Source organism: Salarias fasciatus, chromosome 10 (genome assembly GCF_902148845.1).
Source record: "Salarias fasciatus chromosome 10, fSalaFa1.1, whole genome shotgun sequence".
Taxonomy (NCBI): domain Eukaryota; kingdom Metazoa; phylum Chordata; class Actinopteri; order Blenniiformes; family Blenniidae; genus Salarias; species Salarias fasciatus.
In genome coordinates, this window is record NC_043754.1 from 6,138,501 (window position 1) to 6,161,513 (window position 23,013).

The window sequence follows — 23,013 nt, forward strand, 5'->3', positions numbered from 1 at the left end:
GCATTATATATTGCATATTTTCAGGGGTACACTGTCTTAGATATTGCACATTTTGTTTTTTTAACTTGTATTTTAAAATCTTGTTGCATTGTTTTTCTTGCCTGTAGTCTCTATTTTGTTATTTTTATTCAGTTCTGGGGGAAATATATTTTGTGTACATTCTCTATTTTTTTTATTCTGGGTAATATATGTCCACGCCGTGGGAGGGCAAGTGAGACGAAATTTCGATTGCACTGTGTCTGATAATAAAGCTCACTCTGACACTGAGTTTAAATTCCCCTTTGGTGAGAGTGTACCCTTAATCTGCTGGCATTACCTCCAGCAGCCTGCAACAGTTAGATGAGGTGTGGATGTTGGATGAACTGCTGGTCAGTGTATTCTCTTTTCACTTACAATCTACACACATTTGGAGCTTAAAGGAAACATCCAACAGCACTAACCTCTGTTTGTAGTTTCCCTAGAGTCAGCCTGATTCTTGACTATTGGCCAGGTTCTACGAAGAGGCATACTCTTCACCTCCACCCCAGCTTGAAGCTTGGCCCTGTTTTTCGGGGTGAGCCTCTTCAGCCAGCACACAAGTTCTGGATGGTTCCGTTTGAAGTGTGGGTGGAAGAAGTGATGACAGGCCGGGACGGTGAGGCAGGCCTCGTATTTATTTGCTTTCTTGAAGCCGTACAGGTTGAGCTGACGGATGAAGCTGCAGAACTTGTTGGTCTTGAAGGGTTTACTGTCGTTTGAGAAGAAACCCGAAGGGGACAGGACTTGTTCCACAAAGAGATTCTGATCGATGATAACCTTGTGGCCCCGGACATCCCAATAGATGCTATTCACAATGGGATTGTTCACCAAACGCCAGAGTGTGGCAGGGAAGGTGAAATGACTGACTGTGTCAGGGATCCATGACCCATCAAAGGGCTGTGATGTCCCATTACCATCCATGTTGGGCTTCTTGTTGTGTTTTTCTTATGTTTTGGCTCTGGTTTTCGTTATGACTGTCTGTAGATAATAATTTGGATGTGTATTGGAGTTTTTGGATTTCATGAGCAATCTATAAACATAACGAGATGGATGTATAACTTTCTGGAACCGAGGAAGAAAAGATGTCACAACAGTGGCAACTCATGGGGATCCTGAAACAATGTGAAAAAAATTACCTGTAGTACACAGGGATTAACAAATTGAGCTAACACTGTGGAAATAATCAACCCACAAAAACAGGCAATAATTCTGTTTTCCAAGATATATATATATATTAAATATTCAATTTATATATATACATTCAACGGCATTTAGACAACTTTTAAAATTACTGGTGATTTTCACAACATCCAAACTGCAAGCAGTTAGCTAACGCTAGCTGTTAGCTCAGCAGGAAATTCAAGAAATTCCAATTGAAATTTCGAACTTTTAACTTTAGTTTTAAGTAATTATAATGCATTTATCTGGTCTTAGCACGTATATAAACCTGTGTTGCTGAATAATATTATATTAAAAAAAAATATACCGTGGTCTGACCTGGATGAGAAGCTCTCGACTTTAACAGCTCGGAGGTTATATAGTTGCTGTGACTTGGGTACTAGTTACCAAACGGACACGATGCTCAACTCAGGTCAGCTCAAAAACTCACCCAAAAAAGGGACAATAAAATAATATTTTTAAATCCTGCATTAAAATGTAAGTATAGATATGTATATAATGTATATAATATAGATAATTAATAGATCTTCTTTCCAAAGATTTTCAACAGTTTATGGATTCTATGTAGAATATTTGTATGTTGGAGTCATGGTGCATACCAAGTTTTGAAGCTGAAGGGGGATTTTCAAAAGTAACAAAAATGAAAACTGACACTAATATTTTCATTATTTTTCATTTTGAAGAACTAAACCAAATAAACACTTTCACTTTGTAGTTAGTTTGTGTTTTTTTCAGTTGCTTTTGAAGGCTAAACAATGTCTTTGTGTAGCTGACTCCTTCAATCCCGCTGCCATTAATATTAGTGGTCAATCAAACTTTATTTTAATAAAAATAAAAATATATAATATAACAGTTTTAATCACACAGTGACTGGATGGATCAGTGTTTAGTCAATATATTGTCAACTATTTTTTTTTTTAAGCTGCTTTAAACTAAAGAACAATACTTACATTTTTCTTTTTGTGAGTTATGCTTTACAAGTAATACAGATCCTTTTCTTGGGAAAAAAAATATGGGTCACAGTAATAATCAACACAGATAATGACTATCTGTGTAATTTTTAACACAGCCCAAATATGATCTGACTCAGTAAATCAAGTCACTTCCAATCTGGCCTAAAGAAAGCTGCACTTGCTCTAAAAAAAAAAAAAAAAAAAAAAGTAGAAACAGAACAGATCAGAGCACAAATATTTTAATAATCCTTGAGGGAAATTCTCTACAGCGTAACTCCACACTGATGTGAGGCGGTGCATTTAAAATGAACCACTGTTCTATACGGTTGTGGACAAGACAAGAACATTAGGAAGACCGCCTGCAATTTGACTCAGGCGATAGACTGAGACTACCAATATACGTCATCGGAGATTACCCTGTGCGGGTCCTTCACGGAGTCCAGGCAGGCAGACTGAAAACATTAGCTTTAGCCGGGCAGTTGCTTCGATTCTAGTTTAATGTATCTCATTTTTATTTAATATAGAATAACTAACAATGGCATTGGAGACGGTTCCCAAAGACTTACGACATCTACGAGCGTGTCTTCTTTGTTCTCTGGTGAAGGTAAAGCTCAAAACTCGGAAGAAATACCGAGTTAGCCTCCTTGCTAACAAATAGCATTTTTGCTAATTCCTGTCGAAGAAATTCTTCCAGCGACTTTAATTCAGACACAAGGATAAAAACACAGTTCTAAATGTTTCGATTCACTAACATATTAGTGTTAATGCCAAATTGAAAGCGGATACGTGGTGGTTCAGTCCAGTGTTTTTGTACCAGATTGAGATTGTCACTGACTTTTTGTCTTTCTTAAGCCATCTGTGTTAACTCACTGATGTCCTTTGTGTCTTTTTGCTTTGTGTCTTTTCAGACCATCGATCAGTTTGAATATGACGGCTGTGACAACTGCGAGTCGTACCTGCAGATGAAGGGCAACAGAGAGATGGTGTATGAATGCACCAGTTCGTCATTTGATGGGTGAGCCTGATCAGAGTATGGAGGAGCATGATATTTTTGGTGTATGAAAGCACCATTTCTACAGCATCGAGTAGAGTGCATTCTGCAGAGAGGCTCTTAAAAGGGCCTGCCCCATGATTTATTTTTTTTAAATATTTTTGTCATTTTGGAAATTTATAACAGACATGAAAATTAAGCTAATGAGGGAAAGTAAGGGAGCTCAGAATATGCGTGTTTCATGATAAAATGCATTGCTTTGGCAGAAAAATTAAAGCAATTTCAAGACGTTTGTTTTTGGAAAATAGTCAGAGAATAACAAGTGTTTCCTTATTTATTAATATATTTTCTGTCCCTTCTTTAGCAACACAATCTTTTTCCTCATATTTTTTTTTTCTTATGAGTTCTAATCATTCCTTCATTGTTACAGTAAATGCTCGCAGAGATGAACTTTTATTTTATGTATTTTTCTCAATCATTTGTTTGGACACTAAAATTGATGTTGTCTTGTGTGTTCACAGGGTGATCGCCATGATGAGTCCAGAAGACAGCTGGGTAGCTAAGTGGCAGAGGATAGGTAAGGATCTCTGCTGCTCCACGCATTTGGCTTTCCTCCTCCTAGTTTTTCTGATTTGCTTTTAGCTCTGGTCCAGTCCGGGTTTCTCAGGTTCTCTGACCAACATCTTCTGGTTCTGTTAAGGTCTGAAAAAAAAGCATGGGAGAGATTTTTACAGAAATTTTGCAGTTATCCTCTAAAGTGAATCAAGCTGCCTTGAAATACATCTCACACTATTCTTGTAGAATATATTAATTAATCCATTATAAAAAAAAATAGCACTATTTTTCAACTGCATCTAAATTTTCAATTAATATAAACATACCTGTGATCCTTCACTTTATTCCAGTTTTTGTTGTTAAAATTTGAGGTGATTTTGCCAGCTTGAATTATTTGATGAATCCTGAAATCTGATTGTTTTTCTGCATCTTCCCACAGGAAACTTCAAACCTGGTGTGTATGCAGTGTCTGTGACCGGTAGACTTCCTCCAGGTGCTTAGATACTGCCAAGAAAGCACTTTAATGATTGTTGGTTTCTTCCTAATTCAGTTTCCATGTTGTGTTTACTGACCTGCTGTGTTTTCTCTTCCTCTGAAGGTGTGGTGAGAGAGCTGAAGAGCCGAGGAGTGATCTACAAATCCAGAGACACGGCAGTGAAGTCGTGAAGTTGGCAGCAGAGCTGTTAGCACTGCAGCGCCCTGGATGTCCTGTCTTATTGAGCTATTCCATTACTGTTGAATTGAAACCTGAACATGGATATTTTTTATTTCTTTATGCAAGTGAAAATAAACTTCATTTTTATTATAGAATAAGTTTGTGTGCGTGTATGCATCTAAACTGAGTCCCTGAATGACAGATGCTCATTACATTGACAACTTGAATAACTGGTTCACCAGACAACATCTAATTCTAATACAATCATAAAACTCTTTGTGAGACTTGTTGCTTTTAAGATTATAATCCACAGTGATAAAAGTTGTGGAAGGAAGCAGACTTGCAAACAAGTAGAAAAATCTTACTGTTAATATTTGGCAAAAGTGAACAACTCTTCTTCTGGGAGAAGCAATATTTATAACATGTTTAAGAGCTGCACAGTAGCAGCAGTGCTGTTTACAGTACCCTTTACCAGGTTTGTTTTCACCCACCTGTGATTTATAGTGTGAAATGGTAGTAAATTCAATATATGAGCATGTCCTATGATTGAATTACACCTGATATTTAAAGTGACTTATGTAACTGAAATATTGGATGTAATAGGCCCACTAGAAGTAACAAAATAAACCAAAATAAAATGGATGTACTCTAAACATCAGTTACTTTATTTTATGTTTTAGTTACATTTACAAACCAAAGGTCAATAAAAATTTAGAACCAAGTGCTGTGTGGTTCTCCAGGAAGATTAGCATCTGCTGCAGTTAATGGGGATCCTAATGGACTAAACTCAAGCTTCCAGGAAGCCACGGCACCGTGTTCAGTTGCAGATGACAGGTTGCTCCATCTTATGCTTCATCCTTACTGCCTTTATGTCAGTAATCCCCATGTTGTTTTGATATTTCTTATTCCATGTTGTATGATCCTCTGCAAGAGTATGTATTTGATTTGTTCAGTAAAAAAAACAAAAAGTCACAGTTGGCAAGTAACAACGATGAGCAACAGGAAGCAGAAGACAATAGCAGACTTTTTTTTTAAAGGAATGTCAATATCTTCAAGCCAACTAAGGCTGATACTACTAACCACTGCCAACTACCAACTAGGAGACTTATTTTTTGGTATTTTGATATTTCACAGTATTTTGCACCAGAAGATCTCATTAAATTTGGCTTTATATTGAGTTTTCAGAATTTATTCATAGTTATTTTTTGGTTTTTCCAAAAAAATAGAAATTTTTCTCACATATACTCTACACAACAAAATAGTCTAAAACTTATTAAGGCACTTTATGTTACTGGTCCAGCCCACTCAAGATGAAATTGGTCTTTATGTGGGTCCTCTGAGTGTTTGACACCTCTTCAATCCAGCACCAACACAGTCAGATCTACTGGAAAAACAATCACTGATTAGTTTTTGTGATATCAGATGAGTTTCTCAGTTGGGATTGACTGACACAAAGCAGAGTGGCTTTTATGTTGTGTTGAACTGTTTACAGTCATCTGACACAGAAAGCTTTTCTAAAACACGTCTGTTTTTATTTGCTTTCCGGTGGACGGCTGCATGCAGACTGACGACTCTCTCACAAATGTGTCACTCTTCCACTGCAGCGCCCCAGAAGAAACACACTCAAGTGTCAGTCCATTCCTTTAAAATATGTGAAGCTGTGTATGCAAAACACACATTGCACCCGGTTGAACATCGGTTTCTTTATTTAACCATACACTACATAAGATCTACTGACAACCTGAAGCACACTGGGTGCTTCTCGCAGCTTGTCTCGAGAAGACAGATGTGTCTGATGCCTCTGAAATGTGCAGCCATGTTTGGGAGTCTCAGTGGTTTTGGGATCAGTAGAAGGCTTTGTCCTGCCCCGTGGGTGTCAGCACAGTCAGGTTGCCCCTGGCGTCTTGGTCCTTCTCAATGGCCTCAAAGAGAGACTTGAAGTTTCCTGCCCCGAAGCCCTGAGGAGTGAGAACAGACACACAGATGGCTAATTACCCAAAGATCTGCCTTCTTCTGTGTCATTTGTTTTGGCTCTGGGGATCTTTCTCTCAGACTGAGTTTGGGCTGTTTAACTCTTTGATGTCGGATCACAAACGGCAGATAAAATATTCTCACAGGACTTTAACATCCTCTTCACTCTGAGAAGGATCTACAAATTAATCGTGTAAATATTTTCATAGGAAATCAAAAGATCAAGTGTTGGTGGTTCCTCTGGGAGATTATTTGTGGCGGCAGAGATTCAGTTTCTCACTTTCATGCATTGTATCAACATCTGTGGACTCTGCGGAGGGACATCATGCGCCTGTTCTGACAAGCTGGATGGGCGCCGGGTGTTATGAATTGAGTGCCACAGGGTGCAACTCAATCCAAAGATCCCCCTCGCTGTGAAGCAGCGAGCCTTTTAATCTGCATCTGTGATAGATTTACTGAGCTTTTACAAGTGGGCTGCTCTTCAGCGGTGGGTGGGAGATGGAAACAGGTGTTCAGGTGTCTCTGTTTCAGCTTCTTGGAGGTGCTGAAGGTGTGGAAACAGGACCACGGGCCTACAGGTCCCGCAAGTCGAGACTGGCTTATCGAGCGGGAGGAGTCAAGCGGCTGCCCCGGGGTCCGAAAAGCAAATAAGTTTCGTCCTTTTGGCATCCATAAACCTCAAATCAGGAGGATCCTCTCAATACTTTCACTGTAAGATTATTTATTAACACTCAAACTGACTGTTCAGTATATAGTGTTGTAAGTTTCCCTTCCTGAGGGCTCAAGTATTCTCATATGGAATATTTGAGATTGCAATTAAACAAGTCGTTTCACTTACAAAGTGGTTATGCCTCTGAATGACCTCCAGGAACAGTGTGGGTCTGTCCTGCACTGGCTTGGTGAAAATTTGGAGAAGGTAGCCATTGTCATCAAAATCAACCAAGATCTTTAGTTTCTAATGGTGGGAAAAACAGATTATTATTAGTATTTTGAAGCACAAGATGCAATGCTGATTCAAAGCAGTGGGGCTTTGAGAGGAGATCCTCACCTGTAAGGTGTCCAGGTCCTCCTTCACCTTGATTTTAGCGGTTTTCAGTTTGGCCCGCAGGGTGTCGTAGTAGGTGTCAGGTGCTTGGAGGAACTCCATCCCGCGGGCGTGCAGGTTCTTGATCTGTAAAATTACAAAATAAATCATGACAGACAATGTGCCACACAAGTATGATGGAAAACATGTACACCTTCTCCCGAGACGCACAGATTCAATAATGTTTGACGTGTTGAGGGCGATGTGCTGAACTCCTGGTCCTCCATTATAGTCCACGTATTCCTGAAGACAAACACACACACAAAAGGTGCTTCTTAATGTCCCTGACACTCTCTGTACACACATCAGCTGCTCCTGCTGATGAGCCTCACCTGGATTTGTGACTTCTTCTTGCCCATGGCCGGCTCATTGATGGGCATCTTAATGGTCTCCTCATAGTTGGTCACCACTATGGACCTCAGCGCGCTGTACTGTGTGTGAATCTGCTTGTCGTCTATCGACCAGAACCGGTGGAAAAGCAAACATTTCTGATACCTGGAACACGAAGGACACAGAGAACAAAGCGGACGATAAGCTCAGAGCGTGACTGCTGTTGCCTCTCTGTGGTTTTAAGAGTTTGAACTCTTCATTTTAGCTGTGTTTGGGCCTGTTTTTCACTCGTGTGTACCAGAACATCACTGGGTGGACTGACCGTCTGTCCCGTGTTTACTTGTCCTTTTGCCCTGGGTGTCTGCTGCGTGCGCTCAAACAAGAGTCTTACCAATCTGAAACTGGCACCATTTGGTCATCTGGCTGGTTTCCCACAATGTGATCGATGAAGTTCAAACCTGTTGGTGGACTGTGGAGAGAGGAAGGAGCAACAGTCAGTACTTTTCCTTTGAAGTTCTGATTCCCATTCACACACAGACGCCATTCGCACGGTTTTATCTAAAAACATCAATGAATTCCTGAATAACTGTTTTGGTCAGACTGATGAATCAAAGACAGAAAGAAACAGTGCATATATGAACAATATTCAACCAAGCTTATGCAAATTCATGCTTCTGATTTTACTGTATTTTCCATGTCTGCACTTTTTACAGATACTGTCCTTCAGTTGAAATGAAAAGATTTCAGTTATTTTAGAATATTTTGTCGAATAGACATTGCTACTTAAATGTACAAGCTGTAAGATAAACAGGTGCAGTAGATGGATGGATTTTTCTACTGGTTATACGTCAATGTTTATAAAGACGTAACTACATGAAATGATGTCCTGTAGCATTAAATGATAGTCCTCTTGTGGTTTGAGTTTTGTGTTGTGTGTGTGGAACTCACAGTTTGGCCAGCAGAGGATCCCTGAACAGAGGCTCTTTGTAGCTCGGCAGGAAAAGGCCTTTGTAGGGTCCGAGGTACTCAATGAGTGTGTGTGTTGTGTCTCCATACTGAGGACAAAAGCGTGATTAGTGCTTGTGTGTGTCTGCAGGAGGATTTGCCATGCGGGTCTCTCTCTGTTACCGTCTGAAGCATGGCGTACTTGACCTTCCCGTGGCTGTCCTGCTCCACCCAGGGCTCCCTGACGATGGCGGCCCCTCGCTCCTTCGCTGTCTGTCAGGTTCAGAAGTCCAGTCAGTCGTGATCGTCTGTGTCTCAACAGAGACGGTTTATCTGAAGCTCCTGACTGACCTCCACCAAGGTAAATAGTTCAGGTGAGCTGACAGAGGTCAAGGCTGCACTCCGGCAGAAACTGTTACAACTGTTCACCCTTATTTCAACACACACTGTCAGCGTTGCCTCATGCGGGTATGTATGTGTGAGGCGCTGTCTGATGTAAAAAGCAGTTAATGTTTGCATCAGACGAGAAGAGAGACTGAACCTGAAGACACCACAGCTCAGATCAATGAGTTTAAAAGCATGAATGGACTTAAGTCGAGTCTTTATCGGGTGACTGAGTTTTTCTGGTTACATCATGCTTGTAGTTCACTGCACTTCATTGGAAAATCTTTCGTTTTTAACTCAACCGCTTTCAAAGAAAAGTTTCAGAATATAATAGAAGCTGTTTTAACTATTATTATACCAGCTGAAATGACGAACTTTAAGCGCTTTTGGATTTAGTTACTTTAGAAAGCCTGGATGGAATGTATGCTATAACAAGTGTTTACCTCTTGCTCAGCTTTGTATTATATTTAGATTCTAATCAAATTATTTTGATTGCATTTCTGGAATACACTATTCACGATTGATATATGATGTTTATGTGAGTGTGAGCATGTGGTTGTGTATCTCATTCTCTTGTTGAGTATGATGGACGGTGCATCTGTCCAGTCTGACAATTGTTGGATTTTCTTATATTTCTTGACAGATATTTTCACTATTCCTGACCTGAGGAAAATGGTTTATGATATAAACGCAGAGTGTGTGAGAATGTCTGTGACCTTGATCAGGAAGTCGAGGTCCTCCACTTGGAAAGCGATGTCTTTGACTCCGTCTCCATGCTTCATCATGTGCTCTCCCATCTCTGAGGGAAGACAGAAACAAGCTGAAATACAGTCATACAATCAACATCGTGTGATTTTAAGAGTCCTGATGAGAAAACTTACCTTCATTTCCAGGATTTAGAGGTGATGCAAACACAAATATAATCTGTGAAGGGAGAGGAGTGTGGCTGTTTGAGATGAGGAGGGACACACAGTGAACTCTCTCTGCCTCAGGACCGGCTCCATACCTTATCTTGTTTGATGGCGTGATACACCACCTCGCGGCTGCCAGTCTCCAAACCTTTGTATGCCAGGGGCTCGAAGCCCATCTTATCGCAGTAGAAGGAGGCGGCCTGTGAAACGGTCACACTGGCTTTAGTGTGATAAACTGACAGCAAGACGCACACGAGAGAGAGGATGAACTCAAACTCCCGCCAAAAATAGATACATCATGTCATCTCCAAGTGAAAAGAAAAGTACAATGATCAATTATCAACTAATGTTTTCTACCCTGCATAACTAAAGAGTCAGTTCAACTCCCGACAAGTTTGACTTGAAAGATCGCCTGAGATGCTTACAACCTTCCAGTCTTACAAAGATCACTACAACAAGATTAAAGTTCCTTTCATTTTCATGTTTGTGATCTTCAGATATATGTTGAATTAAGTTGTACTTCAAGCTATTGCAGCGTTAGTTTGTATAACTTGAATATTTTCATAGCAATAGTTTAGTGATGGAGTGGGACAAGCAAGTAGTGGAGAGGCCTTTCTGGCCTGAAAAAAAATTTCTGGGACAAAAAACAAATATTTCTCTGGAAGACTTCAAATCTTTTCCTAAAAAAACTAAACAAACTTTAAAAAAAAAGCAAATTAAGTCTAATGAGCAGTTGATTATTAGGAATAAAATGTCCTCCCCCCCCCCCCCCCCCCCCCCCCCCCCCAAAAAAAAAAAAAAAACAAAAAAAAACAAAAAAAAAAAACATTCAATTAATTAAAAATTATCCTGACCTGAACACTGTGGTTAAAGATACTGGAAATATTTTCATTGTTCTGTTCATCATCCAGATTTTCAGCCCTTGTTGACTTAACTGTATGGTTCCTTCAGAGCACTTCATATCAACACAATTACAGCAAAATCCCCTAAAACTCCATGTGGGGTCTCTGATCAGGGTCTGGACTGCAGCAACAGCACATCAGTGCCCTCTACTGTTCACCATCAGCATCGCTGGATCTAGAAACAAACTCCAGTTTTGTTTAATTTATATAGCAGTAATTAAAACACATTTATCTCAGATCTTAATATTTTTAATAAATTATAGATAAATATCCAACAATCCTAGATAAATGAGAGGAAAAACTCAACATTTAACAGGAGTCAGCTTCCAGCAGAATTAGACTAGGAGTTTATCCTCTATTGTAACTGATTAAAGGGAGCGAGGAGACAATAAATAATAAGAGATTATAAATATAGAGCGAAAAGGACCCTGCAGCGAGCATCCAGGGGACCCCAATCACTGGTGTCATTGAAAACATGTTGTTTATATGTGAAGTGCAAAGTTCATCAGACTTTGTATTTTTGTACTGCAGTGAACTCAAACATATGTGCAGACTTCTTTAAATTTCTCACTTTCCAGAGTCAATATGCTGAGGCTGCTAGGTTTGTTTTCAGATGAACAGATAGTAAAACAAGCTTCTTCTTGAATGATTTTGGTGATGGCTGTGTTCTCTTTTGAATTAAATTGTTTAAATAATAGATAAATAAATAGAAGGGAAAGAGGAAGGAAGAGAAGAAAAAAAAAGTGCATGTATGTAAATTTGGCTATGTACATATATATGTGCGTACATGTGTTTTGATTATTTTGTGCAGTTCTATTTCTTTTCAGTTCTTTGTTGGAATATTAACTACTCATTGGTTGTTGAGATTGTTTTTTTTGTTTTGTTTTGTTTGTTTTGTTTGTTGTTTGTTTGTTTTGCTTTGTTAAAAATGTTGAACAGGAAGAAGGTTAGGCATGTATAAGCTATGTAGCTTCAGCCTAAACCTTTTCGGTCAACCTGGTTTTCAGTGGTGTTGCTTTGGTTTGTATACTTTTCAATATGATCGAAATAAACTAATCTCAATCTCAATCTCAATAGAGTTAGATGTTCTGTAAATTTTTGTGCTGAAGACAGTTTTTCATTGTTTTGTCTTTAAACCATAAATCTGGGCCTCAGTGTCAAACACTTTTTAAATGTAGCTGTGGGATGTGTGAACTCACAAAAATTCACAGCAGACAAAGTAAAATGTTGGATCATGTGTGTAGGATTTGACTACCGACCTGTTTTGCATTCCCAACCCAGAAGGTGACATGATGGAACTTAACGAATCTTCCCTTTAAGTGCTGAAAAGAGGGAAAAAGGTTACAGTGGTTAGTGGAATACATTCGGCTGTTCTCCAACTAAGCATTCTTTTCATTTTAATGGCAATCTCTCAGTTATAATTCAGTTGTTTTGTGCACAACTAATAGTACCGAGTGCCAAAAGTGCTACAAAAGACAGCTTTATTTTATTTTTTAAGTCTAAAAGAGAGACAAAGATAATCTTACCTTCTCGCCTTTATCTGTGTAGCTGGTCTAAAAAGCAAGAAAAGATATGAATCATTCAGTTTCCATGATGGAGAGCTCAGATTGACCTGCAGTCAACAGATCTATTACTTCTGATATCATATAATTAGTTTTTATTTACTTAACAAATCATTATCTCCACTCAGCTGTGAGAAGGTCCAGCATCCCTCAGCTGAGGGCCTCTGCTCCTTATAATCAGCTCTGATTACAGCCAAGCATCATGATCTTACCATTCTTGTGATTGCAGATGAGCCTCAGTCCAGAGAAGAGGGAGATCAAAAATCAGTGTCTGGTTCCACTGCGTATAGATAAGTACTGACCTGACCACCATCTGTGATTGGTTCTTTGGCTTCTACACCCACCTGTCCGCCTCCTCTTTCTCATCTGCTTCTGTTAAAAAAAAAAAAAATCCAAGTTCAGCCCCAGCAGGCCACGTTTAGTCACCTCTCCCCAGTGTTGTGCCTGATCAGAGACGGGGTCAGCACAGAAACCCAAACACATTGACCCCAGCAAAGGGCAACAACTATGTTTCCTTTTCCAAGGTTTTTCTGCCCAAAACACAGAATATAACAACATGCTCATGTATGAGATCTATCTATCCATTTAAAGGTATACTTTTTTTGTTAGCTGAATTATCTCAGCTAACAAAAAAGGTATACCTACAGAATATAAACGGCAGTGAGTGTCAATGACTTCTTAGTGAGTAAAATTGCAGTGTTGCTGATGAGGATGTTCAAATATACACCAGTAGATGGCGCAATACTGCCTGACATAAACTCTACACCTGTGAAACTAATCAGCATCCAATTCAAAATCATGTAATCTACCAAGACTGGGTTTTGGCTTACTTCAGCGAATTGAATAGCTTTCATGATATTTCATGGCTTTGAATTAAATTAACCACCATATGAATATTATTTTTTTGAAGATGACACTGAAAAACTTCTGTACTGCATTTTGTATTTCACATCTGAAGACAAATATTCTTATTCGCTGTGATTTTGTACCACAATGCATCGAGAAGCAAATGACCTAATTCTCATCGTGACTGTAGAATTGTGTTATTTTTGTTTGTTTGTTTGTTTATTTGTTTGTTTTGCTGGGCAACCTCTAAAGTTCATGGCCCAAAAATAGTCTGCAGCCCCAGTTACAGAGCTATGGCTGCTTAGGCATGTCAGACAGATGTCAGACCGACAGACTCGTGTCACTGTGTCAGTGTTCTCTGTGTGATGCAATTAATTGCTGTATAATTTGTAGAATTGCTGCTGAATGCTGGTTGGCTTAGAATTAGATTAAGAAGAGATTTCAGCTAACACATAAAAACTATCGATTGAATATTTTTTTATTTTTCTTCTACAGTAGAATGTCTAGAAATAAACGAGCATATTTACTCCTGAGCTGGTGGATTTGCATCATTTTTCAGAGAAATTATGCGTTTTAAAATTAAAAATTTTAAAATTTCTTGGTTCTATTTATATGGTTGGTAAATATGTGTTTCTTCAATTATTTACAGTATTATCCAGCTTACCGAATTAAAAAGGTCATTTAAAATGTTTTGTTGTAGTAATAACACCCAGGTCTGTGAGTGCGCATGTGCGCGCGCAGTACACGCGAGCGTCCAGTTTGTGCCGCGCTGTGATTTTCTATTGGTCCGCCGCGGTAGATTGATGGCTGCTGATTGGCTGCACTGTGGGTGTGTGTAAGTCGCTCCGTCCATCTGTTGTCAACTCGCATTGGTCAACGCGAAACCTGCAACGCCATTTGTCGGCACCACTCCGCTTCCGACACGGTCATTGGTCAGTGCTGCTGTCATCACATAAGAATGCGGAAGTCGAGCAGTCTACTGAGTCACCGTCGTGTCAGCTGATTCTTTCTGAGTGAGTAACTCGGTTCATTTTCTAAATGAAGTGACTTCTAATTGATGTAGTTAGTGCGACATGTTCTCGAGCTGGAGGACTTGTGTTGGACTTGTGAACCTTAGGCCGTTCAGTCGTTTTCTGACAGCAGTTTAGCCATTTTTACAGCCCAGCTTGCAGAGATGCTGCTAGCCGGTAGCTAGCCTCATGCTAACAAACACACACACACACAGGCACAGAGACACTTTCGGTTTGTCGATTAGTCGCTTCATATCACACCCACAGCAGGACTGTATCCACTTTCACTTTCCTTCGTTTAAAGTGCCCCCTCCCTGCAAGCGTCCAGCACCTGTTGTGCTATCGGCAGTGAAACGGAGCACCTGTTATCAGGGTTTTCTCACCGGCACCGCTGGAAATTTCTAGACCGCATGTGAACCTGAGAAGAATCGGCAGGTATAGAAGAGGGGGGGGGAAAAAGCTCCAAGGGAACTGAAACAGGTTTTATTCAAAGCTTGAATTTATTGTTGATCTCTTAGTTGTTGAGCTCCTCTGACATTTTGGACTTTTGTTTTCCAAATATTCTTTACAGAATTCATTTGTCATTTTTCCCTCCTAAGGTTTTCACAAACTGTTTATAAAAACACACTGGGAAATACTTTATTGCCTACATATGATTTTGGATGCTCAACTTCCACTTCTTTTCGATATGTTTTGAATCTATCGTGCAATAGTGGATCCATGTTGTTCACTTTACGATAATGTGTGCTTTTGTCTTCTCCTATGATGACTGGCTGACAAATGCAGACATGACCTATTGTCTTTTTCTTTGTTTTTTTTTTTTTTTTTTTTTTTTAACTTTTTTCAGCAACTTGACTGCAAGCCATCAAAACAAACCTTTTACGTTTTTGCTTTACGGAACTGTTCCCTCACACCCACCCCTATCCGCATCTCCACTCTCACCCAGGCCAATCCACCCACCATCACCAATAATTCACATTAGCACTTCTCTTTTGATAAAATGTTTTTTAAGTCATATATCACATTTTTCCACATTTGAGAAGGTTGTTTGTCTAGCTTGTTTATCCTGAGATGTGTCAACCAGGCTTTTATTTTAAGAGATCCTACTTGAATTACCTTGAATAGTATTTCTTTTGTTTAATCCAATGTCTTATTTCACATGGCATTTCTGCAGAAATGACTGCTGATACTGTGTCAATACCATTGTGTACACACACAAAGCACTTGCATGAGAGACTGATGCATACTCATGGATCAGTCTCCCTAAAAAGCTTTGACATAACTTTATGGAAATATCAGAAAGGTTGATTTTATGCAATACTGAAATACAGCCATTCACGGTGAAGTACTAATTAAATTATGCAATACAGGTTGATGAATTACCATATTAGTTAGTCACAGCCCAGTTATTTATGTTCATCCAATCATGAACTGACTGCATAAAGGCAGAGACAAGAGTGTTTTCATCTTAATATTGTTTTGAGATTTATGTGGCGCTCTTATTGAAGTTTTTTGATAATTGTATTCCAGCATCAAAATGTTTTTAGGTTGGCTAACATTTCAAAATGTTCTCAGTGGTAGATGACATCAAGTTATGTTTTCATACATGCTATGACCTGTGAAAGGTGTGGTTGGCATCTAGTTCACAGTAAAAAAAAAAAAAAAAAACTTTCACATTTCATTGCTGTAAGCCTTAGCTGGCGGTGTTTTGTTTTGTTTCCCCCTCCTTATGCACATTTCCTCTAAACTATTGTCAGATTGAGGAAGCATAAATGTCAAGATGTCCTCGGCCCTTATGGTCTGTTTTCCTTTCACTCGTGAGATCTATGAAAATGGACTTTGATCACGGCTTACTTGCGTGCATGTCCTTTGAAATCAGATGGAAAAGTGTTCTAAGATTATTTTTTGACTTAATATACAGTAAACAAAGTTTATCTTTGGTCATATACATAATTTGTTAAACAACCAAACCATATTACTTGTCATAAAATCGGTTCTGTGAAGGAGCCTTTCAGCCAAAATATTTGCTAATGAAATTAATATTGGTAATTTTGGATGATTTTGAAATGGAGAATTAAACTGCAACTCCACAAAGCATTTAATTCTCTACTCCTTGGACTGATCGTCTCCATTTCACAACCTTCAAATGTTTCATTTCTGTTTTTTAAATGACCACTAGCTGGTTAACATTGAGCTGAATAATGTCCACCACTGTTATCTATTAGGTTGTGTTTTGGTGAAGTTTGTCTGCATGATTATGGAAAAGCAGTCTTATTGATCTATTGTTATTGGAAAATGCTAAGCACATGTTTTTAACATTGTTCTGAAAGAAAACATTTCCTGCTGCAAGTAGTGAGTGCAAGACTTGCATGCCATAGAGGAAGTGAAAACTGGAGAACTGTAATCTCTGAATGCCCTTTTGAGCTTTTTTGTAATTTTTTTTTTCTTTTTTGTTGGTGTCTAAATAGAAGTGAGAACTGAAAGATTAGCCAACATAAATAATGTACTAAAGTAACTAGAAAGTAGTTTCAACAGCAGCTTTGACAACTTAGTACCTGACAGACTCAAGTTACTTGTTCATTTCTTGCATGTCTTTGTTGATCATTTATGCACTTTTGCAGTCTTGGGGTTTGTCCTTAAATGACCCCTCTTCATACTTTGTCTTAAGCGTTTCTGTTCAAGCTAAGCTTGCCAATAGAGTCTCAAGAGTATTTTGCTTAAACACACACTTCATAGCTCTTCTTTCTTTCTGTTTTCACTCATATGTCACTATTTCTGATGAGTCACCATGCCTTGTGATTAATATTTTAACTTATCGCAAGTGTTTTGCACTTGTCTGCATGCCATCAGTTTTGGTTTCATGATCCGCAATGAAAGTCCCTGGTTCTTGAGACAAGTGAGTCACGAGTGTGCTGTGGGTGATTTGTTTAGTCCGTGCTCTGTAGTACGGCTTTCTTCACTTAAACAAGCCTGGCGCTCAGAGTGGGAGGGAGAAAGCGTAAGCAATAGAGTGTGAGTAAGGGAGGGAGGGAGGGAGGTATGTCATGCACTGGATTACAATCAGTGTGAGTTTGAGAGACGGAGACTACTGTTCCTTTGCAAGCCACTGAGCTTTAATTCATCTTTAAAAAGGCAAATCGTTCAAGAAGTTGCAACAGAAAGTTGAGATTCAGCTGTTTGTACAGGTAAGAAGCTACTTTCAGAGTACTATTTTGTGATACTACTAGGTTTTTCTTTTTTTCTCTCTTGTGGAGCTGTGTGCAAAAGGGGGTGTGTCTGTGGAAAAAAGTGTAGGGAAGTGACATGGCAGCACTGCACACTGAAAACTTTCTTGTAGTATGAAGTTGTGTCCTTTGTAAATAGTGTATGTGGATTGCATTAAGCACAGAAGTGAACACCCTCGTTTCACCTGCCATACGGGGTGTGTTACTGTTTTTATTGTGAAACTACTATGCGTGTGTGTGTGTGTGCGCGCACACTCCACTCTGTTACGACTGATCTTGCATCTGCACAGGAAGGAAGAGTGTGTTACTTATGAAGTTCTCATCTAAGCTGATTGTGCTTGTGAAAGGTTTTGCTTTATTTTGTACTTTAGAAAACATTTGTTATGTAGAGCAGCAGGAGCGATGCATTTAGACAGCCAGTGTTGTACCATTTGCTTAACAGCAAATGAAAAGAAGGGAAATGATTTGATGAGAACATACCTCAGGACATGTTTACACTCATCATTTAGCATTCCACTGATGTGTTTCTGAAGCTTGCGGTCTCTAATACTGATTGAAAAGTTTATATCAACCTCGGCATTCTTTGGGTGTGGACATGAGTTTAGGAGTCTGTGTACTTCTGACTTTATCTGTTTGGCTGCTGATAATCGGAGGAAGAATGTTGAGTCTGCACTTCCTGTAAATCACTTTTTTTTTCTTTTTTGCTAACCAGGTCAGCCCGCCTCTTTTACTCCAAGGTTTCAGACCTGCACATGTGCCTACATGTCTTTCTGCAGCGCTGCATGTGTGTAGCATGTTTACACTGTCTTGACCTCATTTGTCCTCCTGAGCACGTCTTGTCCCAGCCAGTTTAGTGTTTTAAACTCTTATCAAGGACTGTCTGGCTATGGGGATTTTTAAAGTTATTTGCGGTTAGTATGACTGTAGTTAACAGAGCTAAAAATCAAATGGTTGCTGGTTCAGTGATCAATCTTGATACAATCATTGATGGCCTAGTAACCTTTCAAATTCCTGTTACCCTTGAAAGTGTGTGGGATTTGCATATTTTGAAACAAGGGGAATACTGTTCTGCAGCAATCAGTTGGCGGTGGTGTCAAAAAACAAGCACGAAAAGAAAAATGGGTATGTTTTAGACCTGAGTAAACATGGCAAAAGGCTGCGGTCTGGAGAGTGTTGATCTGCTTTGAGGGGGAACGTTGAAGTGAGGTCATATTTTTGTTTTCACTAGCGGGATGAAGGAAGCTTGACTGAAAATAGCTACCTTTGCAAAGAACAAAAGACCATCATGAGTACTTTCTTTGATTGGCTTCAATACTAAAGGCCAGGCTTTGAAATTAAAGTTTCCTAATCTCTTGCACTCTTCTCATACGTACTAGGTTGTCATCTGGCCTTGTGTAAATTGTGCAAGGAATTTTAATTGCAAAGTAAGCTTTTATTTCATCTTTTTTTTAATAACATCCGACATGTCCTAGGACCAAATAACAACTGACACTAGTGTTTTTTTTATTTTTATTTATTTATTTTTTTTTAGTACTTTTCTGATGCTTTTCGAATGCTGACAACTATAATAACTTTGGTCACCGTTGTCATTTTTCCGATTTCACTGTGGTCTTTTAATCTGCACGGTCTACTTCAAACCAAAAGGCTTTGGCTTTTTACACAATCACACTCACTCCACAGCCACCCACGTCCACAAGTCTGAAGGTAGTGTTTTGTTTTTGTGTTGGCAGGAGCCATCGCTGGCCCGGCAGAGACCGGCAGACAGGAGGAGCGGGAGGGATCTGAAGAGGAGCGCCCAGACTCTGTGTCTACAGCAGTGGCTGGCAGCATGGTGAGCCCATCAGTGCATCGTTTATGTTTATATATACTCTGCTGAGGATTCCTGCTTCCCCCTTTCAAAGCACGTACTGCTCTGAACTCTCTGCATGACTTCCATAGGGTGAAAGAGCAAGTCAGGACTTTATTGTCACGTAGGAAATGACTCCCTGAGATAACAGGCCCAAACAAAATGAACTGTGTTGCAACATGCGTAACTGCAGATTACACTCCTCAGGAACAGTAATTTAGCTCAGGATTGCTCGGTGACGTTTGCACCTCAATTTAAATATGTGCTTTTTAGACTGGTTAGAATGATCCTGTATCAAATTTTGTGAATGCTATGTTTATGATTAACACACAGAATTTATTTTCAAAGTTAAGATTAAAGTATGGCTTTTTTTTAAGAGAGAGTTCCCTTCTTTCTGGATACATTTTTGGCTTGTTTGGTGTTTGAGAGATTTCAATATTAACGTCATCTTGATTTAATTCTTCAAACTTGAGAGAGAGCAGGGAATGAATGTTATCAAAAGTTTTTCAAATCCTAATCCACTGTTCGATGTCGTAAAAATGAAGCCTTGTGATTATTTACTGCCAGTTTTACTACCTATCCCTTTATGCCAGTGAAGACTCGGGTAATTGTTGCCATGTTACTGACTCCTACTGGCTCGTCATGGTATTTGGGGGGCAGTAATGGGTGTCTGATTACTCCTCAGCGGTAAACTGGGAATTGTATATTACTGTTTGGAGTAAATTGTCATCAGCCAGCACCTTTTCTCACCACAGCTGTAGTTTCCTCAGCAGGATTACTGCTTTATTGCTCTCTTATTTTGATTCATGCATGCTCCTGTTTCCTGAAACTGCAGTGTATTGGCCAGGAATTCATCTCAAACTGTTTTGGCGCAAACTCACTATCATGTGCCCTTTATAAAACTGATTTTGAGACTATAAAAACTCCCTTGGCCTCATTCATTTAACAATCCTTCCTGTACAACATGTTAAGTGGGTGAACGTTCAATTGTTGTTCAGTGATTGGAGGAAATGTGAAGGGAAAGGCTCAGGTCTGTTTTAAATATTAACTGACTGGGATTGTGTTCATTAATATGCTGCCTGCCCTCTAGTGGATGATAGGGTTTCATTTCTGATGCTGAATGTTTTTAATCCTGCGCGCAGTGAAAAATAGACGAGCGATCAAGCTTCTACACGCATATTGTGATAGTGTTACACAGAGTTGCTGATTCTTAGGTTTTTGCTGATTCTGTCTAAGCACGCCGCAGCTGTGGACCCGGGGGCTGTTGTACACCCGAATGCAGTCAACATAATGTACAACCTGCAGGGCTTGTCACGTCTTCACTTATCTTACAAATTAGCCACTACAGCTGTTAATTTTACTGTAATTATTGAGTGCAAGGGTTGAAATGAGTATGCAAGGTCGCCGAGCAGTTTCAACATACAAATTATGTTTCGTTTTTCAGTTGGTATCACTGCTACACGCTGCCGCTGTACTTCAGTGAGTGGACTTCACTCGGAGTGGGTGATGTTTTTAGAGAGAGGGGAAGCGTTGGTCAGATGAGTGACAAAATTCCTCTTGAAACTAATGGGCACCGCGTTTGTGGGACAGAAATAGGAAGTGTAACAGGAGGACGTGTCCTGAGGTTCTGGTCAGCTAGGTCCACAGAATGTCACGGTGGCCATGTGCCCAGTTCTCAGCCTTTTTATAGGCGCTCTAGGCTTAATTGATGGCAGGGCCGATGAACCAATAATGCGCCCAATGAACCATGTAAAATGGGAACGCAAACCTCAGCGAGTCTCTGGCTGCTCATGTGTTGAAGTTTAATTTGATGCATTTCTAAAAAGCATTTTTTTCCCTCTCTCTCTCTCTCTGTCCGCCCACATGCTGAGTGTGTTGTACTTCAGTGTGTGGGTGGGTGTGTGTGTGTGTGTGTGGGTGTGGTGCGCTGTGCTTTGGAAGCCACACTCAAAGAGCAATGCCAGGTATAGTGAACACACCCAAAGTACTGCAACCACTACAACTATACCTGAAGTTAATAAGGTATGATTTACAGATGCAATATGAAATTGCGATTTTGCTGCATGAGTCGTCATTTTGGCTTCAGTTGCCCCGTTTTCCACACACTGAGGGAAATTTCTTCCCTCAGTTGTTTGTTGATCTGAGGGTTTTATTCTCAGGTGGGATTCTGAGATGTTTGTTCCACAGGTAATCCAATCTTTTTAATCCTGTCTTGTGAAGCAGCCTTTAATTACTTCCCAGTCTCAAGTACTTTTTTTTCCCCTTCCACTGAAACAAAAAAGGGAAGTATTGAGTTCATGCTGTATTTCCGTATTGTGAGCAGCATAATGCAAGCATGGGAAACCAGGACATCGGGGTTGTTTTACCCTGCTCTCAGTCTCTGCTGTGCTTTGTACCTTATAGGGGTTTTTTATGCAATTAGCATGCAGCTCCACATAAAGACGAGTGTTTCTGTGTCACTGCTTCATAGGAGGTCACCTTGTTACACAAGAACGAAGTCACCTACATGCATGTGGAATTAATTTTCTGAATGTGCTGAGCGGAAGCTTTCTGTTGAAGTTTGACCCACAGGGATTATTCCAGGTTGTTGATGATTTGCCGACTGCTGCTTGAAGAGATTTGCTTTTACTACTGTTGATCTTCTTACTGTATCCCCCATCATATTGTTTTTTTAAAAACTTTATTTCTGGAACATTTTAGACAAACTGATATAAAGCACAAGGTTTAAAACTAGAGAATAAATGTTTGTTTTTTGTTTCCTGTCTTTCCTCATTTCCTTTCAGAACCTGTTGATAAGGTCTGATTTAATGGAACAAGTTCTTTGGTCTAGACTTCATTGTATATTTATGTTGACGGTAACGCTATCTTTTTGACTGGAGAAAGTACAACATGTTTCCCAGCACTGCTTTGTAGTTTTGCAGAACCCAGAGAGAGTGTATTGTCAGGATAGTTGCTGCAGAGCCCAGCAATTAACCACAAAATAAACAGTCCTACATAACTCCAAACAATCCCCTTTGATGCTTCTTCTTGGCATCTGTTGATCCCTCAGAAAAGTCCGACTCTGCTGCAATCCAAGTCGCTGTATTAGAAGTCCACCTCCAGTCTGAAGATTCAGGGTTGCTACCAAAACAGGAACACTTTCTGTACTGGCTGTATTGCAGTGGAGATTACATTAAAAGTATCTGGACATTGATACGTTCACATTTGGAGTGGCAACTTGTATAAGTTAAGGAAATGGGTTTATCAGGTTTCTGCTTTTATGAACCATAAAATGTGGCTGTATTGTGGAGTTTTAGCTTTGTATATGCTGCTGTCCTTGTGCCTCATGTCTTATTTAAACCCGACTTGCTTCTATAGCTCAGTGTCAACACGTAGGCCGACACCCTGCTTTGGTGACTCGTTGGCCTCGTTTCTTAAAATAAGACCTGAGACCCCCGGGGGCAATTCTGTGGCTATAGTTCAGACTGTGCCAGACAGACGATGGCCATGATTTAAAATCCTGAACCGGGTAACCGAGGGGCGAGTGTGTGTCACATGGGGGCATTTCTGTTTCTGTCAGTCTACACCAGGGGTGTCAGACACTTTTCAGTTCAGGGGTCACATTCAGACCCCATTTCATCTCGGGTTTTCCAGACCAGCAAAGTAGG

At 39.7% G+C, this 23,013-nt stretch overlaps 3 protein-coding genes across 6 annotated transcripts in view; 2 read left to right on the forward strand and 1 right to left on the reverse strand.

The window, feature by feature from the left end:
• Positions 1-2,558: 2,558 nt before the first annotated feature.
• supt4h1 (SPT4 homolog, DSIF elongation factor subunit) lies at positions 2,559-4,503 on the forward strand. The gene is made up of 5 exons (XM_030101082.1): positions 2,559-2,754; positions 3,059-3,165; positions 3,663-3,718; positions 4,136-4,189; positions 4,295-4,503. The coding sequence occupies exons 1-5, from the start codon at positions 2,686-2,688 to the stop codon at positions 4,360-4,362; spliced, it is 354 nt and encodes a 117-aa protein (XP_029956942.1). The 5' UTR covers positions 2,559-2,685; the 3' UTR covers positions 4,363-4,503.
• Positions 4,504-6,048: 1,545 nt separating this feature from the next.
• On the reverse strand, positions 6,049-12,200 carry hpda (4-hydroxyphenylpyruvate dioxygenase a). The gene is made up of 12 exons (XM_030101112.1): positions 12,138-12,200; positions 10,072-10,176; positions 9,947-9,989; positions 9,782-9,864; positions 8,865-8,954; positions 8,685-8,791; positions 8,128-8,205; positions 7,739-7,901; positions 7,578-7,649; positions 7,371-7,493; positions 7,161-7,277; positions 6,049-6,309 (listed from the first exon to the last, which is right to left on the reverse strand). The coding sequence occupies exons 2-12, from the start codon at positions 10,150-10,152 to the stop codon at positions 6,196-6,198; spliced, it is 1,071 nt and encodes a 356-aa protein (XP_029956972.1). The 5' UTR covers positions 10,153-10,176; positions 12,138-12,200; the 3' UTR covers positions 6,049-6,195.
• Positions 12,201-14,224: 2,024 nt separating this feature from the next.
• Positions 14,225-23,013, forward strand: part of mtmr4 (myotubularin related protein 4) — a 37,241-nt gene continuing 28,452 nt past the window's right edge. For 2 of the 4 annotated variants that reach the window (XM_030100659.1, XM_030100657.1), the window contains exons 1-2: positions 14,225-14,299; positions 19,251-19,351. In XM_030100659.1, the coding sequence (XP_029956519.1) occupies positions 19,349-19,351 (3 nt within the window). In that variant the 5' untranslated portion in view covers positions 14,225-14,299; positions 19,251-19,348. Of the gene's footprint in view, positions 14,300-14,616; positions 14,732-17,345; positions 17,482-19,250; positions 19,352-23,013 lie in introns of those variants that run through there. The other 2 variants (XM_030100658.1, XM_030100656.1) reach the window with 2 other exon arrangements.

Coding starts and splice junctions, on each gene's coding strand:
- supt4h1 (XM_030101082.1), top strand. CDS start 2,686: ATGGCATTGGAGACGGTTCCCAAAGACTTACGACATCTACGAGCGTGT. Junction 3,166..3,662: donor ACCAGTTCGTCATTTGATGG/GTGAGCCTGATC, acceptor GTGTGTTCACAG/GGTGATCGCCATGATGAGTC. Junction 4,190..4,294: donor GACCGGTAGACTTCCTCCAG/GTGCTTAGATAC, acceptor CTTCCTCTGAAG/GTGTGGTGAGAGAGCTGAAG.
- hpda (XM_030101112.1), bottom strand. CDS start 10,152: ATGGGCTTCGAGCCCCTGGCATACAAAGGTTTGGAGACTGGCAGCCGC. Junction 8,206..8,684: donor GATCCTCTGCTGGCCAAACT/GTGAGTTCCACA, acceptor CTCTCTCCACAG/TCCACCAACAGGTTTGAACT. Junction 7,494..7,577: donor CGTCAAACATTATTGAATCT/GTGCGTCTCGGG, acceptor GTAATTTTACAG/ATCAAGAACCTGCACGCCCG.